The sequence below is a fragment of the Hordeum vulgare genome, chromosome 3H (assembly GCF_904849725.1).
Source record: "Hordeum vulgare subsp. vulgare chromosome 3H, MorexV3_pseudomolecules_assembly, whole genome shotgun sequence".
NCBI classification, from domain to species: Eukaryota; Viridiplantae; Streptophyta; class Magnoliopsida; order Poales; family Poaceae; genus Hordeum; species Hordeum vulgare.
Window position 1 is genome coordinate 531,849,081 of NC_058520.1, and position 21,651 is coordinate 531,870,731.

The 21,651-nt window shown below is 46.2% G+C and overlaps 1 protein-coding gene and 1 non-coding gene across 2 annotated transcripts; both read right to left on the minus strand.

Annotated features, from left to right (window-relative positions):
• Window positions 1–5,990: 5,990 nt before the first annotated feature.
• Window positions 5,991–7,506, minus strand: LOC123441981 (NAC domain-containing protein 72-like). The gene has a single exon (XM_045118133.1). The coding sequence runs from the start codon at window positions 7,504–7,506 to the stop codon at window positions 6,442–6,444; it is 1,065 nt and encodes a 354-aa protein (XP_044974068.1). The 3' UTR covers window positions 5,991–6,441.
• A 13,994-nt stretch (window positions 7,507–21,500) lies between these two features.
• Window positions 21,501–21,582, minus strand: TRNAS-GCU. The gene has a single exon. It is a non-coding gene; the product is annotated as a tRNA-Ser (tRNA).
• Window positions 21,583–21,651: the final 69 nt, after the last annotated feature.

Below are 21,651 nucleotides of genomic sequence, written 5' to 3' on the forward strand. Positions count from 1 at the left end.
AGATGCCATCCACTTGTCCCTCGTGTCCGCGTACGCCTCCAAGAATGACGCCCCAAGGGGGAAATGACACAAGAGTGTCGTCGTCATCCGATCTGCTGATCTAGGGTTTCCCCAGAGATATTCGGTGGAGTTGGGAGCTTCACCTCGATGATGCCTTCATGAAGGAAACAACGATATGGGTGCCGTCATCATCGGCTTCGGCCACCGGCCAAAGACCAGGTTTTCACCCGGATCCATCCCAAAGAAAACCACCTGACAACCTATGCACCGTCCCGACTGCCTTCAAAGCCCCAGATCTAGCCGCCTAGATCTGGCGACCGTCCACGACAACACTGCCACCGTAGGAGCCATGGTGCACCGGCCACTACCTGAGTGTGCCTACACTGGAGCCTAGGGGAAGGGCTTCCACCCCACGTTGCCAAACCGCGAGAGACGCCGAGATGGATCCCGCGCGCTCGTCACCGTCTCTGACCCGAACCAATCCGTAGAAAAAAACCACAAGATCGTCGGTGCAGATCCGCCTTGGACAGGGACTACACCACGCCATGTCGCCGCGGCAAGCCCGAGCTTCACATGTCGCCACCTTCCAGGGTCGCTGCCCCGGGATCCAAGCCGAACATCGCCGCTGCCACCGGTCGTGTTCCGCCGCTGCCGACCCGTTGAGTCGCCGGCCACCAGGACCATGGCCGCCACGGCCACCCGAACTCACCGAGCAGCAAGCACCACCTGATCTTCCACGAAGCTCTGCAGCTCCGCCGCCTCCGCCCAACCCCACGACGCAACCTTGCGTCGTCGTTGAAGGCAAACTCTCGTGCCGCCGCGACGCAGATCGGGAGAAGTGCCCCGGCGCCATGGGGTGACCCGCCTCACCCGATCCGACGTGGGAGAGAAGAGATCCTCCGCCGCCGCCGTGAGCCGTCCAGGGCTTTGCCTGACGGCTTCCTCCAACGGCGATGGAGGGGAGGATGGGGATGGAGGTGCCCGGTGGCGCAGTTTAGGGTTTCCACCCGAGCCGCCCTAGCGGGGGGCGACGCGGGGCCCTAGAGGTAACAATACATTCCAATGTGTCTGCGACATGAAACTGAGGATCCATAGTAGGTCTATCTGGTAGTCTTGAACGTTATCTTGTGCCCTTGGGGTGCATAGTTGCAGTTCTAGCAAAGCTTAAGCATATCGATGTAGAACTACATCGAGACAGTGGTTGTGCATACAGTAATTCAAGAGCACCACAATTTTGAGCAATCTCCATAAGACCTACCTAAACAGATGCATGAACAAAACTGAACTATATCATAACACTTCATTAAGAAGTTGACTATGATGCAAGAATTTAATTTATAACTAGTAGAACTCGAAAGTCTGACAGAAGTCACAGCAACTCCAACGGGGCGATCCATTTCATCTGCCGCCGTCCGTCTGGGTCCGCGCGAACATAAAAGACGACCCAACGCACTGATCCAAATGGACGTGCGTCCGCTTTTCGTCCGCCTGCTCACCCATTTCCGGCCCAATTTTGAGCCTGATTTGGGTTGACGGGGACACAAAGCGGACGGGGACGACGCGCGCTTCCACCATTCCATGGCCCACCAGTCCTTGGCACATTGGTCATTCTCCACCCCCTCGCCTCGCCCCCAGCCCCCTCGCCGCCACCGCCGCCGCCAAGTTTTGGTTGCCTCCTCTAATACTGCAATGCCTACCCCACACCACCCGCATCGCCGTCGGGGCACCGCAGCTTCCCCGACCCTAACACGTCATCGTCGGTCAGCTTCGTCGTCCACGCCCGCAAGTTGTTCGACAGTTTGACTAAGGTACAAAATGGACTGCGCCGACGAGTTCTTTTTTCATAATGTTCTATGTGACTCCGACGATTCCTCATCAGATGATCAGGATATGCTGATTGCCATGTTGGTCCATGACCACATTAATAGGCAGCGGCCGCTGTTCCGGGTTCAATTCCGGGGCATGGTCCGGCGTTAAATCGCAACCGAGAGAGCGGCCATTTCCTTCTATGGAAGGAATACTTTGACACAAGCAATCCGCTCTTCAAACACCAGAAATTCTGGCATCGTTTCCGTATGGCTAGGCATGTTTTCAAACGGATTCGAGAGGGGGTGGTCGGATACGATAACTACTTCGAGTGAAAGAGGATGCCATTGTAAGGATTGGCTTCTCATCTTATCAGAAATGCACTGCTGCCATCTGGATGCTTGCTTCTGGAGTACCCGGTGATCTTATCGATGAGTACGCCCGTATGAGTGAGTCTACATGCCCATAGTCGTTATACAGATACTACAAGGCTGCGATTGCAGTGTTTGGCCCTGAGTGTTGGAGAGAGCCGACTGCTGCAGACACAGCACGCTTGTTGCCGACCAATGCGAGCCGGTGCTTCACAGGGATGCTTGGCAGCATAGACTACATGCACTGGGTATGGAAGAACTAACTTTCTACTTGGCAAGGCGAGTACAAGGGGCATGTCAAGGCTTGCACTGTCATACTTGAGGTCGTGGCCTCTAAAGATCTCTAGGTCTGGTATTCTTTCTTTGGCATGGCTGGATCGCACAATGATATAAACGTGCTTCAACGATCACCGGTGTTTGCAAGGCTTTCCAAAGGCAACAACCCGCCGGTCAATGTTAACATCAACGGTCACCCACGCTCCGGTTCCTTAGTCGAGTCGAAAGTACTGATGTTATCTTGTAATTAAACTTTAATGAACTTGTATGTCTCTTTAGTTTGGACAGTCGTTCAACTTATATGTGTAGTCAATGTTATTTATTAGTAGGACCATCGTGCTATTAATGTGTTGCTTTTCTCTTCCGATCCTTTTGTTGCATACTTACATATTGCTTATATATAGTGCATAGAGATGCCGTCGTATGTCGTGTACAAGGGTGAGGTTCCCGGAGTCTACGACGACTGGGAGGAGTATCGGAGACAGGTTCACCGTTTCAGCGGTAACAGTTACAAAGGGTACACCACTAGGGCGGAGGCGGAAGCTAGATACGCGCGCTATCTAGCGGAAGAGAGGAGGGAGCGGAGGAGGAACCGGATGAAGATCAGTTTCATCACGATGATGCTCATCGTGACCACAACCCTCTTCTATGTGATGGTAGTTTAGATATCGACTTGTAATGTGAAGACAAACTCGCTACTCGCGGTCTCGAGACTTGTAATGTTCTAACTTTGTTCGTTATTTTAAATTCAGAGACTAATATAATGAATTGTATTCGGAGACTAATCTTCTATTGTATTCGATAAATCTGCTGTTTATATTCTGTGCTATAATGTATTTTGTAACCTGTACAAATATCAGAAAAGAAAAAAAAATCCTAATATTCATAGTAGTGGCGCACCAAATTGCACTTTAGTGGCGCACCAGGTGGTGCGCCATTAGTGTCTGGGATAGTAATGGCGCACCAAGTGGTGCGCCACTGTTATGTATATTAACAGTGGTGCACCAGGGGTGCGTCATTACTATTTATTAGTAGTGGCGTGATAATAGTGGCGCACCTATAGTGCACATTAAGAGACAAAGTAGGTGCGCCACTAATAGCCTTTTTTCTAGTAGTGAAGGATTCTATCTAGCTGACGAAATCTATTCACAGTGGACCACTATTGTGAAGACAATCTTCAACCCTGTAGTGTAGGAGAGAAGACGAAAAGATTTGCCCAAGAGCAAGAGAGTGCAAGGAAGGATGTCGAGCGTGCCTTTGGTGTTCTACAATTTCGATGGGGCATAGTTCGGTATCCTGCTAGAACTTGGAGCACCAAGAAGTTGTGGGAAGTGATGACTGCTTGTGTGATCATGCACAATATGATCGTAGAGGATGAGCGTCCGGAACGTCTAAACGATCAAGGGTTTGAATTTCAGGGTGACAATGTGGTGCCTCAGCATGACGGAGAAGCGGCATCATTTGCACACTTCACCCAATTCCATCATGAAATGCATGATTTGAAAACTCATATTCAGTTGCAAAATGATTTGGTTGAGCATACGTGGGATCATGTTGGCAATCAATAGGTGTATTTTATAGACAATTTAATTTCTATTGGGCTTGTAAAACTTTGCTATATTTTTATTTTCGAGTATGAAACTATGTTATATCATTTGCTGTTGCAAAATATGCAAAATATATATATTTGTTCAAAAACCGGCGGCTAGCCGATCAGACGAACAAATATGGGTCGACGCGTTGGACGCACTGCCGACCCAAATCATAACTCGAACGGACACGGAGCCGACGGACGACCCAAACGGACGAAATCCCCGTCCGGTTGGAGTTGCTCTTGCAAGTCAGCAAAGAGAAATTTTGTCTCTTTTCATTGTGAGGTGCTCTACTTATTTCATTTCGAAGTTTTTATGGTGTGTGGGGCCCGGTTCTCTTGAGAAGAAAACAAATATAGTTCTCTGCATTATTTACCCTGTTTGGTACCAGTTTGCGAACTCTTTTTGCTTTTATTTCACATGCTGGATTATTAAATGCATCAAAAAAGTAGAAAGTAGGGCCATGATAATTTCTTTCAGCCACTGAAACGTACCAGGTTAACTAGATAAGACTGCCAAATGGTTTACACTGTAGCAATGAACACTCACAGCAGTCAAAAATATTCACCCAAATGAGTTCAGAATGTTTAGGCTAAGAATCGTAACCCTTTATTAGTGGAAAACCATAACCGTATCATTATACATAATTGCAATCCTAAGTCTAAGAATTTACAACCCAATCTTCTGATCCAACTAGAACTTGCTAGCATCACTAACCCCTCCATGATCCCTTAGGTTTCCATCACAGGGCCCCCAACCCGATGCTCTGGGCCCATGTTGACAGGAGCTCAACTGAAGCACTATTTCTTCTTCATCTGAGAACAAATCGAACAACAAATCTGAGGCCGGGGGTACATCCTCCTCTTCTTAAAAAAATAAAAAAATCTGAGAACAAATCGAACAACAAGTCCTCGTAAGTCCTCGTGTGTCAGCAGTTCGAGCCGAGGTGAAAGAAGCACTCATAGGCCCAGACGCCCAGTGACAGCGGACAACTATCAGCTGTGTTGCCTGTGCATGTAAAAGTATCTGTCGTTCCATGAATCACCTGTGATTATAGCAAGTTCCAAGTTCCAGCAAAAGGAAAACACCTGTCAAGCGAAACTGTGTAATCATCCTAATCTAAAAAAAAAAACATAGAAAAGGGAACTGCGTTTTAGGTGTGCTGCACCGACTGTTATTTCCAATACGTTATGTGGATGGATTGAAAACAACACCGGTCTTAGATATGTGAAGTGAGAGCACTCCATATTATCCATTTTATAGATGTGAGTGGTGGCTTTGGATGGATTGATGTATACTCCTGTTAGACATTTGTGAAATAATTAATAAGATGACCGCATGCATCGATTGATGCAAAGACCGGGGGTTTAACCTCCTTCTCTAAAAAAGAAAAGGGAACTGCCTGCATATTGTGTCAGAAAGTTTTACGTGCAATTGCACTACAGATTGTGTAAGATCGTTGTGAAGTAACGCCCAAAAATCCAACAAATGAACAACACCTGTATCCTCCAAACAAACATATGTTATATGTTAAAGGACTTGTCAGGCAAAAAACTACTGAATGTGCAAGACCCGTCTAGAAACAGCAGCCACAAACTGTGTCAGGATTTTTATTTTATAAACAAAGCGCATTTCAAGTTCTGAGCACATATAAAAATACCAAGCACATCTTCAGTTCACTACAGCAATAGTGCTACAAATTATGACCATTCTGCAGTAATACCCAGAAATCCAACAACAAACAGGTTATAAAAGTCCGGCTGCATTCAGAAAAAAAACAGATGAACATTCATAAGTCCGGCTGCAGCATACAGTAGTTACACAGACCCGGGTAAGCAAATCTAAACCAGTTTCTAGCCTAGAACAAATATATTGCAGAATTAACAAAGCTTATGGAGAACAACAGGACACAACATATATTCAACGATTCAGTAGCACTGCTAAATTCAGAAAAGGGGAAACAAGATTGAGCTGATATTATCAACTGCAGAAATTAAGAACCACATTGCACACAAGATAGCATCAAACTTAACAGCGGAGCATTGGGTACATATCATGTTCTAGTTAAGGTACCAAACAGTAATCCCATCACAGAGGATACAACCAAGAGTCAACAGTAATTCGTAACTGCCATCGCGTGAGTAGCTACAAAATTTGGCATGATATATTGTTCCCAAAACTGAGCCATGAGCCCATGATGCCGTAGAGTATATGATATAGAGTATATTGCTTAGGGCTTGCTCTTAGCAAACAGTAAGCGTAACAAGTAAAGGTTGTGACTAGTTTAACTAAGTGACTTAGCCGAAGTGGTCTGATGAGATTTTGAATAACTGAAGCAGTAGAGAGAGGCCGGAGGTGGACATCTTCAGAGATATCCGTTGTATGTAAGAACTCTGTCAAGCGCACTGACTTCCATGGCTGGATCCCAGCGGGGTCGGTGCCACTGCCGCCAATGAGCAGGGCGAGAGATCACATAGCTCTTCCCAGCCGCAGTTGAACGCTGGGTCCTCACGAATCTGCTCCCAGAAGTCGTCTTCGACTTCCACCACGGGATTTGGTGCGGGAGGAGGGGGCGAAGGGACGGGCGATGGCAGATTTGATGGAGGAAGCAATGGCGGAAACTGGAGCTGCCGCCTGGCTGCGGATGATTCGTCCATGGAGGCATTGCTCTTCTTGGGCGCAGACGCGTGCAGGGATTCGTCTTCCGGCGTCTTCCTCTTGCGCGCGGACGCGGAGTTCTTGGAGGCGGACTTGAGGAACCGCGGGCTCTGGTAGATCTTGCAGAGGCAAAGAACCGGCCTCGGCTGGCCGCCGTCTTGCTGATCGACGCTGAACTCCCTCATGAGCCACTCCGGCGGCTTCTTGTCTTCCTTGGGATTGGGTGTGTAGGTGAACTTCTCCAAGCGCCCGACGGCGTGGCCCTCGGCGCCGACGACGTCGTTCCCTCGCTCTTGTTTCCATGAGCCCTTGCCTCCTCCGACGATCCGACTCTTGCGGGCGTCCTGGGCGCTCTTGGGCTTCACGAGGCTGAAGAAGTACCAGTTCTTGCTCTCGCCCTTGGCCCTCGCTGAGCCTGGCAGGTAGCCGGAGACGAGGGAAGCTGGATCTGTGGCGTATACGTCTGCCTCGTGGAGGAACTGCTTGGCGGCGTCCGGGAGGGGCTGGCCGGAGATTCTTGGGCGGAGGTAGAAGGACACGAGCTCGCTGTCGCTCGGGCAGAAGGAGAAGCCGGGCGCGGGCTCATGAGGAGGCGGTGGCGAGGTGGGTGACGCGCTAGCGGTCTGGAGGGAGGCCGCGGCGAGGCCATGGGCTAGGGTTTGCGGCGGCGGCGACGGGTGGAACTGGTAGGGAGAGACGCGGTGGCCGGTTTCCTCCCATTCGAACGACGGGTTCGGGAAGGTTGCGAGCTCGCCCTCGCTTGAGTAGAAGGAGGAAGAGCCGGGCGGCGCCGGCGACGCCATGGGGATTCTAGGGTTTGAGGCGAGGAGGAGGGGAGTGCGCCGGAGGCAGGGAGAGGCGTCGGCGGCGGACCCAGTTTTAAGGACGGGCGAGCTGTGCTGGGGCTTCGGGGTTGGGGTCGGGGTATGGATCCGGGACTTGGCGCGTTTCCTTTGGTGGCCCACCCCAACATTTCAACCAATGGCGGCAAATCGGATTTGGAGCCAACTTTTCCCTTTCCTTTTTTGAGTTGGCTTTGAAGCGGATTGGAATGCCAGCCCATTTCGTCCCACCGCTGTTTGTTCACAAGTACTTTTTTCTTTCTATAAATATAGTTTTTTTAATAATTACATTATAAACTACATATAAATGTATATAAAAATATTTTAAAATATATATTCACTCATTTTGTTTTGTATGTAGTCTATCTTTAAAACGATTTATATCATCGGATCATGCAAACCGGACCCTCAAACGTCGCGGACACATCCGGGAGAGTCCGCGGACAGTGACCGTGTACTCCCTAAATCCGTGCCTCCACATCCGCGTATCTCATATCCGACACCATATATTCATACAAATTCATGTAACATAATACGTAGATCACCAAACGATCATAATTGACAGGTAACAGATATATAAGTCGATACCAAACGGGCATAATTCATATAAACATCACCAAAAAGATCACCAAATGGGCATAAATCACACGCTTCAACGATCCGGCACATCCTAACTACATACTAATTTAGATTATCTAAAAGGAGAGGACAAGCTTCATCACTTCTTCGTTGGCCCTATGCCCTTCCAGTCGCCGGTGATGTTGTAGGCGTTCGCAGCAGGAGGTGGATCGATGTCGGAGCCTCCGAAGGAGGAGGAATCAAAGATGACGATGTAGCCTTGCAAGCACCGGACGATGGTGCCTTGCTTGCGCTTGAGCTTAACCACCCTCGTTGCCTCCAGTGCCTCACTGCCTCCCGCTCAGATTGCTCAATGCCGAGCTGGAGTTGTGCGGCGTTGATCCTCCGGAGTTCACTACTAGAAAAAAGGTTATTAGTGGCGCACCTATTTTGCCTATTAATGGCGCACTATAGGTGCGCCACTATTATCACGTCACTACTAATAAATAGTAATGGCGCACCCCTGGTGCGCCACTGTTAATATACATAACAGTGGTGCACCACCTGGTGCGCCATTAGTAGGCCCAAAAATGCGCCACTGCTGTGGGTTTACTAATGGTGCACTTGTAGATGGTGCGCCACTATTATGAATATTAGGATTTTTTTTAGCATATTGTAGCACATCATCATCATCATCGTCATCATCGTCATCACTGTAACATGTGTACTTTTAGATGGTGCACAGGTGGTAACCCACAAGTGTAGGGGATCGCAACAGTTTTTGAGGGTAGAGTATTCAACCCAAATTTATTGATTCGACTCAAGGGGAAGCGAAAGAATATTCTCAAGTATTAGCAGTTTAGTTTGACAATTTCAACCACACTTGAAAGATTAGTGACTGCAAGCAAGGTATCAGTAGCAAAGTGGTATGATAACAACGGTACCAGAAAAAGGTCTGTTGAGGGCATACTATTCCTAACTTGTTGTATCAATGGCACCAGAAAATAGCACGTTGACGGGGGACTATTCTTGAGAATAATGCTATGCTTCCCCGGCAACGGCTCCGGAAAATAGTCTTGCAGCAGGTAACAACAAAGTAACAAGTAACAGCAGTAGTGACAGCATCAGCAAGTAACAGCAGTAGTGACAGCAGTAGCAAGTAGCAGCAGTAGTGACAACAGCAGCAAAGTAACAGCAGTAGCAATAGTAGTAGCGACAAAGTAACGTAGCAAGGACCATTACTAAAGGACTCGTAGGTAGTGGATCGGTGATGGATGAGTATGTCGGATGTGATTCATCATGTAACAGCTATAACACGGAGAGATAAGTAACTAGCTCCCGTTCGTCAATCTAATGTAGGCATGTATTCCGTATGTAGTCATACGTGCTTAGGGAAAAGAACTTGCATGACATCTATTGTCCATCCCTCCCGTGGCAGCGGGGTCGTAATGGAAACTACGGGATATTAAGGTTCTCCTTTTAATAAAGAACCGAACCAAAGCATTAACAGTTGGTGAATACATGAACTCCTCATACTATGATCATCTCCGGGAGTGGTTCCGGCTATTGTCACTCCGGGGTTGTCGGGTCATAACACATAGTAGGTGACTATAACTTGCAAGGTAGAATCTAAAACACACATATATTGGCGACAACATAATAGGTTCAGATCTAAAAGCATGGCAAAGTAGTAGCAACATCAATCTCAGAACATAGTGGATACTAGGGATCAATCCCCGTCAAAACTAACTCGATTACATGATAGATCTCATCCAACTCATCACCGTCCACCAAGCCTACGATGAGATTACTCACGAACGATGAAGAGCATCATGGAATTGGTGATGGAGGAAGGTTGATGATGACGATGGCGACGATCTCCCCTCTCCGGAGCCCAGAACGGACTCCAGATCTGCCCTCCAGATGAATAACAGGGTTGGCGGGGCCTCCGTATCATAAAACGCGATGAATCCTTCTCTCTGATTTTTTTTCCGGGCGAAACGGAATATGTAGTGCTGAGATTGGAGGCGGTGGATCCACGTGGGCCCCACAAGCCTGGTTGGTGCGGCCTGGGGGTGGTCGCGCCTGGGCTTGTGGCCCACTGGCACACCCCCTCAGGTGGATCTTTGCGTAGGTATTTTTCATTAATTTCAGAAATATTCTCCGTAAATTTTCAGGTCATTCCGAGAACTTTTATTTCTGCACAAAAACAACACCATGGCAATTCTGCTGAAAACAGCGTCAGTCCGGGTTAGTTCCATTCAAATCATGCAAATTAGAGTCCAAAACAAGGACAAAAGAGTTCGGAAAAGTAGATATGACGGAGACGTATCAACATGTTACAAAATACATTGTAGCACATCATCACATCATCTCGGAACTAGCTAATAATCATCATAGTCATTACCACCAATACTATTTAATACATTGTAGCACATCATCACATCATCACATTGTAGCACATCATCACATTGTAGCACATAATAACACATTAAACCTAGGACCTACTCCTCTGCTTAGGTAGAATATCAAAAAACAAGATAGGCCCTGACTCTCCATTATGGAGAATGGAGATCATCTTGTATCCAATTCTTGACCTACGTACAATGTTGCTTCCAAGTAGCTCTTTAGGATAGACCATACATTTTTTTCAATCTTTGATTGTCATGACTTCATCGGTTTTAGAAATCCGGTATGGACAGGTGTACATCAGATACCTAGGCTGACCTAGCCGCGCTGGTCGTATCATCATAACATGAATGCTACCTCTTGGTAACATCACATGAGGCACACAATCTTCCGGAATTTTCTGTTGAAAAACATAGTATTAGCTTTGTAGCTAGCAATGTAGTTTAGTTTTACAAGAATTTATGCAAAAGATGCATGGATGTCGTAATAGTAGAAAATCTTACCATGCAATCTCCATGCATGTTACCGTAGTTCACCACGTGCACTAGTGGCACATATTGACCATAATGTGGGGAAGTTTGCTGATTGGTATTGTACTTCTCAAGATCAATGATAAAATGGACAAGATGATGTATCTCCTGACAAGTTAATTCTGCTTCATCATTGTAGTAATAGGTTCTGTCATTTTCCGTACATTTTTTGAAGAATGAAAATAAGCTGTCAATGGAAATAAGTTGTCAACTATTTTTAAATAAACAATATAAATTACTTAATAAATGTGGTTGAGAAACTCACAAAATGGTAGAACTGGAGGCGTTTGCACATCGACCCAAATGTCGATATTACCTTCAATTTCATCTTCCGGACGAATATCAAAGGTGATACGTATATTAGGCTCAAATGCATAAGCCTTGCATGGATAAGATTGGTTTTAGTAGTGAAGAAACTAGGGTGGTAAAGATAGTTCACTTGAGGACCGAGCATGGTTATACTTTTGCCGTAAAATTGTACAATGCACACATGGCAGGGGATACGCTAGTAGAATAGTAAAAAGTAAAAATTATAAGTTGAAGCAAAAGAAGTCATGCTTAATTATGAAAAAAGACTTGTCGTTGTGACTTACTGTAGCCACTTCGAAGTCCCCATCCAGCATGATGTTGAAGCGCCTATCATCAACTAGGAAAGGCGTGTCGCAAAGGCCGCGCTTGTCTTGGCAGTATTCGCACATAACGTATTCGTCGTGAGACGACAATTCCTAAAACAGAGAAAATTTGGACATGACATTTACTAAAAAGTGGACACATGGAGCGCCTGAAATTTGCCGGAACGGAAATGAATCAACATTCCGGCAAAACAAGCAAAGCTACCAAACATGAAGAACACTATTTCGGTGCAAGGGAAGTATCAAAAAGGAAAAGCATGAATGAACAAGAATAAAGAACATCAGCATTCTACTTTCATCTTTGTCAGATAATAATTGGTTCGGATAATAATTGGCAAACATCATATCATAGGAGGGGAATGTGAGGATTAAACAACACCATCACAAGTTAACAACAACAGCTACTTAGTTATCTACATCAACCAGAAAATGCATGGTCGTGACCCATGAAGCCATTAGCAAGGTTCATCTTAAGGCAACCAAACAGCATAACTAGAATCAACAGTTCAAAAACACTAAAGCACACCAAATATAATCATGTCATTTCAAACAGCTTCTAGTTATGCTGTTTTAAACTGATGTTTGGTGTGTGTTTGCTATTTGAAGCTATTCTGATGCACTTGAAATATAATCATGTCACTTCAAATAGCTTCAAATAGCATCAAAATAGCAAGGTTCATCTTAAGGCACACCAAATACAATCATTGTTCAAAAACACTAAAACACACCAAATATAATCATCAGTTCAAGACTTCTAGGGACAACAGTCAATGGTCCTTCACATGACACGTGAGCTTCTGTCACTAGCATCTCTTAAACTATGGGAACACATGCCCTACACTTTGGTCATGACTGTAAAGTTAATTCCTTTGCGAAGTGGCAGGAACAGAGGCTTTACGCTAATAATCATCTCGACATGATGAAGCTAAACTGTGCTGGATGCACATTCTGAAGGACCGATAAAGTGAGAATAGAAAATTCGATTGTGGGTTTGCAGTTACATACATGTACTGCACTTTATGGTGTTCACCTTGACAGGTAAAAAATGTGGCAAACTAAGATGAAGTGGCAAAGCTAAGGAAGCCATGTTGCTCTGATCTGCTTGATCTTAAGATTGCAAAGGAGATTAACCATCTAGTTCAAGCTATCGTAGATGACAGTGGCAAACTTTACAAGCGAGTCTTCGCTGATTATAAACTGGTTCAAGACAGATTGTATGTCCATTTACCCAAGGGGGCTGATGTGAAAACCATCACCAGCAACCCTTAATGGGCTCAGCTGGAATCCTTTTACTCCACCAAGCCTGGTTACTAGCTGTGCTATGCTGAATTGGTTGGTTGTCCTAGTTCTGGCACCTGATATTTCTCTCGGCAGTGGAGGCTGGAAGTTCTAGATCAGCTAACACATGAACAAGACCACCATCTATGTTAAAAATGCGGGGGAGGGAGGGGGCGAACCTCGGGGTGAACCTCGCAGCCGAAGGAGGGGAGCGCGGCGGAGGCGGCGGCGCCCTTGTCCTCGCCCATCATCAGGGGGTCCTGGCGGCGGCGGGGAGAGGCAGGGAGCGGGGAGGGCGCGGTGCGAGGCGGACGGTGGCGCAACGGCGAGGGGGGAAGCAGGGGGTTTAGCCGACGGCGGCAGGTGCGGTGGAGGAGGCCGCCGGAGGGCCAACCGGCGACGGCAGGTGCGGTGGGAGGGGCGGACGGAGGGGGGAGAGCTGGAGTTTCTTGAATTGGATCGGGAGGAAGAGCCACGAGGGGAGGGGAGCGGGAGTTTTTTTTTCACTTCTGGTTATCAATGGCGCATCCACATAAGAATGCGCCATTGGTAACCAGGATTACTAATGGCGCACCTGGAAAGAATGCACCATTAATAGTTTTAAAAAAACTGAAAAAAAATATTAGTAGTGGCGCACCGTGGACGTGGTACGCCTTTACTAGTTAAAACTAGTAATGGCGCACTTCCCACGGTGCGCCAGTGGTAAGTGTAGGAAAGGGTGGGGGCCAGATCAAAGATAGTAATGGCGCACCAGACATAGGGTGCACCATTAGTAATATGGACACTAATGGCGCACCTGTATGTGGTGCGCCACTGCTATATAGCAGTGGTGCACCACAGCTATATAGCAGTGGCGCACCACATGCCATTGATGTCCATATTAGCTATAGGCTTTTTTCTAGTAGTGGTTGTTGGGCGTCAAGGTGGCAATATTCCCCGTGGGGACGGATACCCGCGGGGATTTACCTATCATGGAGCGAGGATGGTGACAAATTCACCCCATGGGTAGTGTCTCGTGGGTATCCGTTAGTCACGCGGGGCGGGGATGGGGATAGAATTGCCCCCGTGGGGACTCCATGGATACCCGAAAAACTATGTCATGCGTACTACCAATGCACAATATATAGATTAATACCTAGATATTTTACACAATTGTTTTTCTCCACCTCTCCGAACAACCATGCTCTCCCCAATCACACCTATCCCACACAGTTTTGAGATCCCCATGGATACCCGACAGATACCGGGTACCCGTTATTGACGGGGATGGGCCGTTTTGTCCCCGCGAAGCTTCACGGGGCTCGCGGGTATCGAGATTGGTGGGGATCGGGGCGGGGATGGTAGATTCATCACTGGTCATCCCCGTTCTCGCTGCCACCTTAAGTCGGGCGTCTATCTCCGCCGTGGTAAATGACCGACGGTATACCCACTGGAGGAGACGCTCTTCCTCGTTGGGCACCGGCATCACGCGGCGGCGTAGGGTGGACTACGCAACCGTGTCGGACCCTCCCCCTCTCCCTTGCACTCTACCTCTCATGGTGGGCGGCGCGTGCCTCGACTCCAGAGTCCACATCCGTAGCGCCGACGGAGCGGGCACTAGAACCCACCATTGCTCGCATTAAGCAGATTGGGAAGGCCTCGCAGATCCATGCATGGGGCGGAAAAGGTCGGGCTACAGGAGGCATCGCACAAGACCCGGAGCTGCCACCCGTATCGACCTGCGAGTGCTCGAGCGCGATATGGAGCGTCAGATCCTCCTCTTCTACGGAATTACCGTTGGAGTGGCTCCCGATGCTATACATGCTCGTTAGCGCTATGGATTGGATAGACTGGGGAAAGGGAAAACTCGGGGAGCGGAGTGAAATGAGCTAGGGTTTGCTTCGAAGGGGGATTTTGTGGTGTCGGGGTGGGCCAGCGGTGTGCCAGGCTGACGTGGCGGATGCGCTCGGGCCTCCTCATATCCGCCCTATATTTGGGTTGGATATGGGGGTTGTCGGTCAGCTCGGGCATTTGTCCGCAGTTTGAGAGCTCCGGTTGGGTCGGGTTTTTGTGACCGGTCAATGACTGGACGGCCTGACGAGGCGTTTGAGACGGGTATGAGAGATCCGATTATATATGCTCTTATATTTAGGAATGAAGGGAGTAGTGGACAACTCACTAAAAGTTTGATGGGATAAGTAGGATTAAGTGGGACCCATTTAAAAACGTCATACAAGTACGCAACAAAAAAATTAACACAAAAGCTCAGCCTTCAAAATACGTACTACACACTACACAGTCACATCCATGCTACATGATAGAGGCTACCATTTCTTTAGTACACTTCACTAAAAGTTACATGTAACCACATCATAGCACCATTTGCTTTTAAAAATAAACAATACAAATGCCATAAAAACTTTGATGATTTTTTGCTCTCGGCATGGGTGACTCACTGACATGAGCCATGCATTTCTTTCTTCCTTTTTGAATTCTCTCGTCGTGTGGACGGTAGCGCAATTCTAAAGGAAGATCAGACAAAACCTGCAGCATAAAATGCAAGTCAAACTTCTAAGAAAAACAAGAAAATCAACAGCCAGAACTAAGAAGATCATAATTGCAAAATACATTACTAGGTGAATCATTTGTGTAGATTTTAAAGCATGGTGAGTTCATGGAAGAGCTTCTAGCCAAGGTTGAAACTTCAAAAGTTAATCAAGTACCACTGTTCAAGATATCTCCCGATATGCCAATAGATCGGATGATTTACCGCTTACCGATGTCTCATGATAAGATAAATCCATCGATAAATTGGCCAATATGAATCACTCGACATGCCGATAAAGCGGGCAATTTGCCCCTTATCCCGCGTCCACCGATAAGTTCCCGATAAGCGATATCCCCAACATTGTCCAGCAGGAAAAAGAAGATGGACAAGTACTATTTCTTCAAATATTTCTGATGTGTCCTCTCTTTTTCAAAATAATAATAAATATATCATAACATAATAATATACCAAAGGTGCAACATACAACTAGCAGAATTGCCTAGGTGGTTCCAGCATCATCTTGATCACCACCATTATCTCCAAGTGCTGGTTTCGCCTTTTGGCGATCTGCAATATTGGAGGCATTCAAAATGAAACATTCCACACCGAAGGTATAAAATAAATCATATGAAAATAATTAAAATCATATTACCGGCTGACTGAAGCCAATCCTTAAGGCACATCAGTGTCTCAACAATACTCGGGCTCAAACTACTTCTCTGATCAGTGATGATCCTTCCAACATTTCTGAATGCAGCCTCCGCACGCGCTGTAGAAACGGACACTGTCAATATGTCTCGTGCTATAGCCGCAAGCACCTGATACTTTGGGGGAGTGAATCTCCCACCACTTCATGATATCCAACTTCTGTCGGCGAGGAAACAAGTCTTCTTCGTGATACCATTCTAGCTCATTCCAGTTTTGGGATATTTTAAATCTCAAATACTTATCCCAATCATCAAGAGGGCCCTCCACATCCTCCTCTACAAGCCCGTCACTTTCATGAGAAGTGTTTTCAAATAGAGGTGCATACTCAGCAAATCGGATCTTCATCGCATTCCTCACCTTGGTAAGATATTTCTCAGCGTCGCCACCAAAAGCTACGGTCAAGTGAAAGTCAACATATTCATATTTGTACCTTGCATGAAATATCACTGACTCACAACTTGTTAAGAGTGACTCCTCAAAATATGTGACCCACTTCTTCTCCATCTCTTTCACCATGATTGCAAAAAGTAGGGGGCAATGACCTTTAGGGACTTCTCGACGTTCAACCAGGCACTATTAGCAAAGCAAGCATGAAGAATGGTTTGTGATCCGAGCTTGATGTGTGCACGGGTACTCAAAGAAAGATACTTATAAGTAGTTTCTGCAAACACCATGCCCAAAGGGATGCTCACACACGTGGAGAAACATACGTCGGAGACGAGAAGTTATTATAGGAAGGACTCATGTGGTGCGTCATAGATGGTTCAAAAATCAAGATATGGGAAGACAAATGGACCCCGCGCACTGGAGCTTGTTATCCACTGGGATACAAGGACAACTCCTCGTCTTCGTGTGTATGTGATCTCCTGGATGAAAGAGGTTCTCAATAGAATGTACCAGTGCTTCGCAGGGTGTCCCATGAAGGGGATGTCACGAATATTGAGAAAATACGCATTGGTGGGCCTGGGAAGAATGGCATTTTGGCATGGAGACATACGAAGAAGGGCATCTTCACAGTTCGGTCAACATTCCAATATAGGATGAATCTTAAACTTCAGTAGGACGACATGGTAGATTGCTTGGATTCGGTGCGGTCACATAGGGGCCAGCTTGAGTTATGGCATGTGGACGTCCCAGGAAAGGTAAAAATTCATGCATGAAGATTGGCTATGAACGGATTACCTGTTGGTGTAGAGATTCACCATCGACAATTTAAGCATGGAGTTTTCTGTGGCACATGTGGTAGGGAAAAGTCTTCGCTACATAGGTTTTGGACATGCTAGTTTGCGAAAGACTATTAGAAATGGATTGGGGAGATGTGTGTGGTACGGGATATAACACCATCAAAGTTTGTTCATGATTAGAGGGAGCTAAAGCGTTGGTTCCTAGACTGGCTAGGGTCGACAGAGGAGATGGATAGAATGACCATTCTTATGACCCTATATCACCTGTGGTTAGCCAGGAACGACAATAGTGATGGAAAAGCTATTAAAAATATGTGCTCGGTGGTTGAGAGGATACGGAGGCTCATCGAGGAGTGACAAGTTTTCCATTAGAATGTGAAGGTGGCGGTGAGTGGAGGAGCAGATGTCGAGCGTTAGGACCAAAGGTGGGATAGGTGATGAAGCTCTCGACAATCATGGGTGGTGTGGTGGCGCGAGGAACTTACCATGGTGATCACACATGATTGCATCTCCGAGCTATCTGAACTATTAGCGTGTTGACGAGTGTGGATATGGAGCTTGGTGTTCGACAAATTGTTTTCAAGACGGACCGCCAAAGCATCGTTCAGTCCCTGACATCCATGAAGCTATAGGGACAGGTCCACCCACATGTTCATCAGCAAGGAGGTGAAGACAATGCTAAAGTCATTAGATGATCATAAGGGGAGATGGGTGAGACGTACTGCTGACAAAGCGGCACACGGTCTTGCTAGAGAAGATTGCATTAATAATAGTTATAAAACTTAGTTGTATGTGGCATCAAATTGTATCGCACATGTTTAATTCTTAAATTATGTCCAGAACTATTAAAAATCACCTAGGCAACGAAACAATGAAAATACAACATTATGAAGCCAATATTAGAATAGAAAGAAATAACGGAGAACTAGTTAAGTAAAGGGCGCTCCTACGCGTCCGCCGGCAGATCTAGATCGGTCGGGGCCGGGTTGCTAGCCACCAACGTCATCAAATGTATAACGGGTATATTAATTTTTGTAGTATAGATTATTTTGCAGAATTTTTGCAACATAGAATATGTTGTAGAAACGTTTGTAGATATTTTTTGCAACAGAGTTTGTTACAGAATATTTTCTGCAACAAGTATCATGTTGCGAAAACATTTGTAGAATTTTATTTACAACCGAGTTTGTTATATGATATCTTCTACAACAAAGATTACGTTGCAGAAACATCTCTAGAATTTTATTTACAACCGTCTTTACTATAGGAATATTTTCTGTAACAAAGACCGTGTTGCGGAAATATTTGTAGATTTTTTGCAACAAAGTTTGTTATAATTTTCCCGCAACAAAGATCATGTTGTAGAATATTTTTTACAATAGAAATCACGTTGTAGAAATGTGTGTAATTCTTTTTTGTAAGAGAGGTCTTGTTGCGGAAAAATTATGCAAGAGAGATAATGTTGCAGGAACTATACGACGGCAGCGATAGAGGTTGCGATGTTGAATGATGGAGACGGCGGACAAGGCTCGAGCGATCTCTCTTCCTGCAACAAGACCTTAGTTGCAAAATTGCTGGGGAACGTTGCATGGGAAACAATGCACACACAATACCTATCCATGGCGATGATCATCTACGAGAGGGGAGAGTGAATCTAGATACCCTTGTAGATCGCTAAGCGGAAGCGTATATAACGCGGAACATCTTCACGATTCAAATCGCAGCCCGTCACGCGATCTCATCACGATCCGTCCCGCGATCCCATCACGATCCATCTGTGCTCTAGTGCCGAACGGACGACACCTCCACGTTCAACACACGTACACCTCGATGACGATCCCCACCTTCTTGATGCAACAAGAGGGGCGGAGAGGTAGATGAGTTCTCCAGCACGGCGTCGTGGTAGTGGTGGTGGTGAACTAATCCAGCAGGGCTTCGCCTAAGCACCGCCGAACTAGACTAGACGAGAAACAAATCTCCGTAGCTGATTCATGTGTCTCAAAACCCTCAAAACCTTTAGTATATGTAGGAGGAGGATAGAGGAGGCAGCCTTGGCCCCTACTCCAAGGAGAAGGTGTCGGCCGAACCCTACAAGGAAGAGTCCACCTTCCCACAAGGGAAGTGGACTAGTTTGGGAGGACTCCTCCTTCCTTTCCTTGTAAAGGACTATGGCCTTTTATCTCCACTCTTAGCCGCATGGGCTTTTGAGAGAGGCTTCGGCCAGCCCACCAGGGGCTGGTCCACCTCCTCTCACAACCCATAAGGCTCTTGGGTCGTCACACCCCTCCCGGTGGTTCCCGGCACCCTCCCGGCACTCCTGGTACACTACCGATGAGCCTGAAACTTTTCCGGAGACCAAAACAGGACTTCTTATATATATCAATCTTTACCTCTTCCGGAGCTCCTCGTGACGTCCGGGACTCCGAACAACCTTCGGTCACCAACATACATAACTGGACTATACCGAAACATCATCGAACCTTAAGTGTGCAGACCCTACGGGTTCGAGAACTATGCACACATGACCTGAGACATTCTCTAGTCAATAACCAATAGCGGGACCTGTAGGCCCGTATTGGCTCCTACATATTCTACGAAGATCTTTGTCGGTTGAACCTCGATGTCAAGGATTCAGTTAATCCCGTATAATGTTCCCTTTGTCCATCGGTATGTTACTTGCCCGAGATTCGATCGTCGGTATCTCTATACCTAGTTCAATCTCGTTACCGGCAAGTCTCTTTACTCGTTCCGTAATACCAGATCCCATGGCTAACTCCTTAGTCACATTGCTTGCAAGGCTTGTTTGTGATGTTGTATTACCGAGTGAGCCCCGAGGTACCTCTTCGTCACATGGAGTGACAAGTTCCAGTCTTGATCCATGCCAACCCAATAGACACCTTCGGAGATACATGTAGAGCACATTTATAGTTACCCAGTTACATTGCGATGTTTGATACACACAAGGCATTCCTCTGGTGTCCAGGAGTTGCATGATCTCATGGTCATAGGAACAGATACATTGACATGCAGAAAACAATAGCTATAAACTGACACGATCATATGCTACGTTCATAGTTTGAGTCTTGTCCATCACATCATTCTCCTAATGATGTGATCCCGTTATCAAGTGACAACACTTGTCTATGGCTAGGAAACCTTAATCATCTTTGATCAATGAGCTAGTCAACTAGTGGCTTACTAGGGACAGTGTTTTGTCTATGTATCCAGGCATGTATTTTAGTTTCCAATCAATACAATTATAGCATGGATAATAAACTATTATCATGAATAAGAAAATATAATAATAACCAATTTATTATTGCCTCTAGGGCATATTTTCAACAAAAATATATCTTCTTTCCTTTCCTCCAACAAGATCCTTTGCAAAAATTACAATATCTTTCAACCCTTTTCTGTTTTCCGTAATGAGACCTTTGTTGCGAAAATTTCATCTAAAGCAATTGTAGTATTACTTCGTGCATTCCGTTCACAAAAATTACTTGTGAGCGACACATGCGTGTAGCATCCAAAGCGCGGCCTAAAATACCGACACTTCATCGATTTAATGGAAGATGACATTTTAAAAAGTTTCTTGCCATATAAGCCCTTCACGTGGTCGGCCCGATTAAAATGAATCGGACGTGTGGCGGATGTCACGTGCAGGATCAGTCGGTAGATTTAGACCATTTTTCTTGAGTAAGAGCCTGTGTGGGACTGCTCTGCTCCTTAAAATTCAGCTCTGCTCCAGAAAAGACAAGCCAAACGGGGTAGCTCCACGATATGTTGTTCCGCAAAAAACTAGAATCTAGGTACAACTTCAGAGTTTTTATGAAGCTCCTAAGAGGGTGCTCAAAAAAACTCTAGAAGTTGAAGCTGGGGGGAATTACGCACCACTGCCACCAGTAAATGGATACCCCTTCATTTCTTTACCCTCAACCAATGAAATAGATTCTTTCCACTGAATTTTCTATCCCAGAAGCTGGAGCTAAATGAAAGCCAAACATTCTCTTGATAGTGCTATAACTTCTATATGAAACTGCTTCAAAATAAATTTGACGAAGTGAAGCTGATTTTGATGAATTGAAGCAGTCCCAAACAGCCTAAACCAAGCCACACAAAAAAAAAAAATCGACGCCTGAGAGATTCGAACTCTCGCGGGGAAACCCCATGTACTTAGCAGGCACACGCCTTAACCACTCGGCCAAAGCGTCTTTGATGACACTATTGCTACATTTTATGCTTTTAAACGGTACTATATCTAACCCCCATTCGTTCCCCGA